This window comes from Oncorhynchus keta, chromosome 35, assembly GCF_023373465.1.
Source record: "Oncorhynchus keta strain PuntledgeMale-10-30-2019 chromosome 35, Oket_V2, whole genome shotgun sequence".
Taxonomy (NCBI): Eukaryota; Metazoa; Chordata; class Actinopteri; order Salmoniformes; family Salmonidae; genus Oncorhynchus; species Oncorhynchus keta.
In genome coordinates, this window is record NC_068455.1 from 33,644,332 (window position 1) to 33,651,181 (window position 6,850).

Consider the following 6,850-nt stretch of genomic DNA (forward strand, 5'->3'; position numbering starts at 1 on the left):
CAGAAGGACACAGTACTTTCCATCTTTGTCATTTGTTTCAGTAACACTGATATTGAATAGCCATAGCAGCTATTCTTGCTGTTAGTTCAAAGAACAACAGTATGAAATGGTCCCTGTGTGCATTTTAAATCCTTTCAATATAAACAAGGCATGTCAATTGGAAAAATAGCAGCGGCATACTCAATAAAAGATACACTATATACAAAATATGTACAGGTCCTGAGGCTACCAGTGGTTTTTTTTTACAGTTAAACCAACAATTTTTCTCAGTCCACTGGCAGTGAGCTACTTTGTCCTGGGTTGGGCCTCAACTTCAGTCCTGAGTGTTGCCTGCTCACTTGCCCATGGAAAAGCTGTGCAGGGTGGATGTGGTGGTTGGTAGAGGCTGGCAGAGCGAGCAGGGACAGGGCATTCCAGGGAAGTGCCTGTAGGAGCTGGCTAGGTGGAGAGGGTCCTTCAGCAGGCTCTGTACCGGTGCATGGTGGAAGCCCATGTAGCTTGCAGAGGGCGGTGAGTGTGGGGCTGGAGCAGGGGGAGGCGAGGGGTGGTGGAGAGCTGAGGCCGTGCTGCCAACCAGGGAGTGCAGGTTCTGGGCCAAGGGGTGCAGTGGGAGATGGGCTGTGGGGGCCGGAAGGGTGATCCGGGGGTGGCTGGTGCGACTCTGGGCACCACTGCCTCCGTACACATCCCCAACAAGCTTTTTCATCTCCTCCAGAGAGCTGGACAACATGAGGATATAGTTACGGGCCAGCAGCAGGGTGGAGATCTTTGAGAGCTTGCGAACAGAGGGCCCCTGAGCGTAGGGCATGACCTCTCTCAGGCCATCTAATGCCTGGTTCAGGTCATGCATCCTCTTCCTCTCTCTGCCATTCACCTTCAGCCTAAGGTCTTGCACATCGTCACCCTCTTTGAGGTCAGCCTGGGTCTTGCTCTTGCCTCCCCCAGCACAGCGGTCAGCCCTGCCCTGGCCAGCAGCCCTGGCTGCCCCCTCCTCCTGGCAGTAGGCCTGAAACATCTTGTTGGAGAAGAAGCTACCCATGGAGTCATCCACCACCAGGTCTGGAGATGAGGAGCGGCTGGAGTTGGAGCCAGCGTCAGAATCCATCTCAGCCGTTGAATAAGTAAAAAAATAAACGTTATACACGAAAGTAGAAAAGACAACTAAATCCCCAAAGCAGCTGAGGTTAGAGCCAAAGCCTTTGGTTAAAGGTTATTGAAAAATGTTTCACTCTTTTTTTTCCCCCTACCGCTCGCTGAGGGCCAATGCTCTCTCACTCGTACTTCTGTGAGAGCTCAGTAGATAGCTAGATACAGCAGGCGAAGGCAGGAGATGTGCTATGTCTGGTCCTCGTCAGCGGTCTGTCCTCCTGCAGCTCTACAGGGGTGCATTTATACCCCCGTCCCAACAAAGGAACAATGAGACGCATAATGAAACATTTAGACTCGCAGCCAATTGCAGAAGGGACACACTTTCACTCCTCAGAGCCCAGCCTTACCACCCCACCTCGCTACACCCACATTTAACTCTCCATAATCACCACACATTAACTAGAGCAGGCCTGGGTTCACACGTATGTGTTAAGACATACAAAACACTGTTTAGTTAACACAAGGCACCTCACAGTTCATCAGTGAAGATTCACATGTACATGTGAAGATATAAAGGACAGAGTTTTTCATCATTGGTCTAAATTTGCAAGTATGTAAAGACGTTAACCATAAGGGTTATGGTGTGATAACAATGTGCAAAATTAAATGTAAAAAAATTCACCAAAGTGATGCATAATATAGTAATCATTTCAATACATGTGCTGCCAGTTCAGTAATAATAAATATTTGGTACTGCCTTGAGAATAGTGATCTTGACATTGGCATGTTTAATACACTTTGATATGGAACCCTGTATGTGGGGCAATCAGCAGTTGCTACAACCATTTTTGTACTTATAAATTAATCATGTGTACCAATCAGTGGCGGTCGGTGCCGTTTAAGATAAGGGAGGATGATTATTTATTCTATGAGCATATTGGATCAAAATTAAACAATTAAAACAATTCAACTATTGCCTTTCTCTCTCTTTGATTCAATTACTCACAATAATGAATGCAGTGCAGTGCTAGCTAGCTGTAGTTTATGCTTTTAGTACTAGATTCATTCTCTGTTCCTTGGATTGAATGGGCAACATATCAGTTCATGCTGCAAGGCCTCTGATAGGTTGGAGGACATCGTCTGGAAATTGTCATAATTACTGTGTAAGTCTATGTAAGGGGGTAAGAACCATGAGCCTTCTAGGTTTTGTATTGAAGTCAATGTGCCCAGAGGAGGACGGAAACTAGCGGTCTTGCATCCATAGTTCTGTCTATGAATTTGAGAGTGGTTACATTTCTGCAGCCCCATGCATCACCTTTTTTTACAGAAACAGTGGCGGGAGTGGACTTTGTTATTGTTCTAGTGCTGATTGCCGCTTTAAACCTAGACAAAAACGTTGTTAATGGCAGACTAGGTAGAATTCAACCACGGATAAAGACAATGGGGTCAGATTCAATATGACTAAGCCCCCAAACAGTCTGCGAAATCACATCACTATCACTGGAAGGGGGCCCTGCAGAGGGGAGGAGGTAGTTAAAAAGATACTAAAGAGTGGGTGATGCATTGTCTTGCCCTTCTTCAGTACCGTAAAGCCCTTTAGATTGGGCCGGTTAACTTTCTAAGGTCCTGCGTAGCGTGGCTATTCCTCCATGGCTCTGCATTGGCCACAGAGGCTTCATTAACATAACTATAAACACACATAGTGTGTGTCTGTGTGTGCTGGTTCACACTGACTCTGATTACTCACACACGAAAGGTTATATATATAACACTTTCTTATAATGACACTTGCCACAGGGTTCATGTAGAAGTTATGTGACAGACATAAAAGACGGAAGATAATCTAAATATTTATGTACATTTGAAGTCGGAAGTTTACATACACTTAGGTTAGAGTCAGTCATCAAAATTAGTTTCAGCCACTCCACAAATTTCTTGTTAACAAACTATAGTTTTGGCAAGTCGGTTAGGACATCTACTTTGTGCATGACACAAGTCATTTTCCCAACAATTGTTTACAGACAGATTATTTCACTGTATCACAATTCCAGTGGGTCAGAAGTTTACATACACTAAGTCGACTGTCCCTTTAAACAGCTAGGAAAATTCTAGAAAATTATGTTATGGCTTTAGAAGCTTCTGATGGGCTAATTGACATAATTTGAGTCAATTGGAGGTGTACCTGTGGATGTATTTCAAGGCCTACCTTGAAACGGTTTTCTAGTGGTGAAGGAGAGTCGGACCAAAACGCAGCGTGTAGATTGTGATCCATGTTTAATAAACAACGTAAACACGAATAAACACAAACACTACAAAACAATAAACGTAACGAAAACCGAAACAGCCCATACTTTGTGTAAACTAACACAGAACAAGGACACTAAGGACAATCACCCACAACACAACCAAAGAATATGGCTGCCTAAATATGGTTCCCAATCAGAGACAACGATAAACACCTGCCTCTGATTGAGAACCACTTCAGACAGCCATAGACTCTCCTAGAACACCCCACTAAGCTACAATCCCACTAAGCTACACACCACATACAAAAACCCATGTCACACCCTGGCCTGACGAAATACATGAAGAAAAACACAAAATACTTCGACCAGGGCGTGACAGAACCCCCCTAAGGTGCGGACTCCCGAACGCACCTCAAATCAATAGGGAGGGTCCGGGTGGGCGTCTGTCCGTCCATGGTGGCGGCTCCGGCGCGGGACGTGGACCCCACTCAGTAAATGTCTTAGTCCCCTCTCCTTGCGTCCCTAGATAGTCCACACTCGCCGCCAACCATGGCCTAGTATTCCTCACCCAGAACCGCACTAGACTGAGGAGCAGATCGGAACTGAGGAGCAGATCGGGACTGAGGGGAAGCTCAGGAGTGAATGGAAGCTCTGAGCTGAGGGGCTCTGGCGCCTCTGGGCTGAGGGGCTCTGGCGCCTCTGGGCTGAGGGGCTCTGGCGCCTCTGGGCTGAGGGGCTCTGGCGCCTCTGGGCTGAGGGGCTCTGGCGCCTCTGGGCTGAGGGGCTCTGGCGCCTCCGGGCTGAGGGGCAGCAGCGCCGGACAGGCGGGAGACTCCGGCAGCAGCGCCGGACAGGCGGGAGACTCCGGCAGCACAGGAGAGGCGAGGCTCACTGTAGGCCTGATGCGTGGTGTTGGCACTGGTGGTACTGGGCCGAGGACACGCACAGGAAGCCTGGGGTGTGGAGGTGGTACTGGATAGACCGGACCGTGCAGGCGCACTGGAGCTCTTGAGCACCGAGCCTGCCCAACCTTACCTGGTTGAATACTCTCGGTCGCCCTGCCAGTGCGGCGAGGTGGAATAGCCCGCACTGGGCTATGTAGGCAAACCGCAGACCCTGAGCGCAAGGCTGGTGCCATGTAAGCCGGCCCAAGGAGACGCACTGGGGACCAGATGCGTAGAGCCGGCTTCATGGCATTTTGCTCGACCCTCAATCTAGCCCGGTCGATACGCGGAGCTGGAATATACCTCACCGGCTATGCACCTGCACTGGGGACACCATGCGCACCACTGCATAACACGGTGCCTTCCCGGTCTCTCCAGCCCCCCGGTAAGCACAGGGAGTTTGCGCAGGTCTCCTACCTGGCGTAGCCATACTCCCTGTAAGCCCCCCCCCCCAATACATTTTTGGGGCTGATTCCCGGGATTCCATCCACGTCGCCGTGCTGCCTCCTCATACCAGCGCCTCTCCGCTTTTTCCGCCTCCAGTTCCTCCTTGGGGTGGCGATATTCCCCTGGTTTAGCCCAGGGTCCTCTCCCGTCGAGGATTTCCTCCCATGTCCAGAAATCCTTATTGCGCTTCTCCTGCCTGTTGACACGCTGCTTGGTCCTGTGGTGGGTGATTCTGTCACGGTTTTCATATGGTGAAGGAGAGTCGGATCAAACTGCAACTTGTCGATTGGGATTCATGTTTATTTAAACAAACGTAAACACGACTAAACACGAACACTACAAAACAATAAACGAAACCCGAAAACAGCCTATACTTGTGTCACCTAACATCGAACAAGGACATCAAGACAATCACCCACAACACAACCAAAGAATATGGCTGCCTAAATATGGTTCCCAATCAGAGACAACGATAAACACCTGCCTCTGATTGAGAACCACTTCAGACAGCCATAGACTCTTCTAGAACACCCCACTAAGCTACACACCACATACAAAAACCCATGTCACACCCTGGCCTGACCAAATACATGAAGAAAAACACAAAATACTTCGACCAGGGCGTGACAATGCAGTAATAACCAACAAGTAATCTAGCTAACAATTCCAAAACTACTACCTTATAGACACAAGTGTAAGGGGATAAAAACTATGTACATAAAGATATATGAATGAGTGATGGTACAGAGCGGCATAGGCAAGGTACAGTAGATGGTATTGAGTACAGTATATACATATGAGATGAGTATGTAAACAAAGTGGCATAGTTAAGGTGGCTAGTGATACATGTATTACATAAAGATGCAGTAGATGATATAGAATACAGTATATACGTATACATATGAGATGAATAATGTAGGGTATGTAAACATTATATTAGGTAGCATTGTTTAAAGTGGCTAGTGATATATTTTACATAATTTCCCATCAATTCCCATTATTAAAGTGGCTGGAGTTGAGTCAGTGTGTTGGCAGCAGCCACTCAATGTTAGTGGTGGCTGTTTAACAGTCTGATGGCCTTGAGATAGAAGCTGTTTTTCAGTCTCTCGGTCCCAGCTTTGATGCACCTGTACTGACCTCGCCTTCTGGATGATAGCGGGGTGAACAGGCAGTGGCTCGGGTGGTTGTTGTCCTTGATGATCTTTATGGCCTTCCTGTGACATCGGGTGGTGTAGGTGTCCTGGAGGGCAGGTAGTTTGCCCCCGGTGATGCGTTGTGCAGACCTCACTACCCTCTGGAGAGCCTTACGGTTGTGGGCGGAGCAGTTGCCGTACCAGGCGGTGATACAGCCCGACAGGATGCTCTCGATTCTGCATCTGTAGAAGTTTGTGAGTGCTTTTGGTGACAAGCCAAATTTCTTCAGGCTCCTGAGGTTGAAGAGGCGCTGCTGCGCCTTCTTCATGATGCTCTCTGTGTGGGTGGACCAATTCAGTTTGTCTGTGATGTGTACGCCGAGGAACTTAAAACTTACTACCCTCTCCACTACTGTTCCATCGATGTGGATAGGGGGGTGTTCCCTCTGCTGTTTCCTGAAGTCCACAATCATCTCCTTAGTTTTGTTGACGTTGAGTGTGAGGTTATTTTCCTGACACCACACTCTGAGGGCCCTCACCTCCTCCCTGTAGGCCGCCTCGTCGTTGTTGGTAATCAAGCCTACCACTGTTGTGTCGTCCGCAAACTTGATGATTGAGTTGGAGGCGTGCGTGGCCACACAGTCGTGGGTGAACAGGGAGTACAGGAGAGGGCTCAGAACGCACCCTTGTGGGGCCCCAGTGTTGAGGATCAGCGGATCAGTTTGCAACTGCACATGGGGACAAAGATCGTACTTTTTGGAGAAATGTCCTCTGGTCTGATGAAATAAAAATAGAACTGTTTGGAGGAAAAAGGGGGAGGCTTGCAAGTGAAATAACATCATTCCAACCGGGAAGCACGGGGGTGGCAGCATCATGTTGTGGGGGTGCTATGCTGCAGGAGGGACTGGTGCACTTCACAAAATACATGGCATCATGAGGGAGGAAAATTACGTCGATATTTTGAAGCAACATTTCAAGACATCAGTCAGGA

The 6,850-nt window shown here is 48.3% G+C and overlaps 1 protein-coding gene across 1 annotated transcript; it reads right to left on the minus strand.

Moving 5' to 3' along the window:
- On the minus strand, positions 1-1,484 carry LOC118369253 (oligodendrocyte transcription factor 3). The gene has a single exon (XM_035753707.2). The coding sequence runs from the start codon at positions 1,103-1,105 to the stop codon at positions 335-337; it is 771 nt and encodes a 256-aa protein (XP_035609600.1). The 5' UTR covers positions 1,106-1,484; the 3' UTR covers positions 1-334.
- Positions 1,485-6,850: the final 5,366 nt, after the last annotated feature.

Bases quoted from the DNA above. Each gene is read 5' to 3' on its own strand.
- LOC118369253 (XM_035753707.2), bottom strand. From the start codon at position 1,105: ATGGATTCTGACGCTGGCTCCAACTCCAGCCGCTCCTCATCTCCAGAC.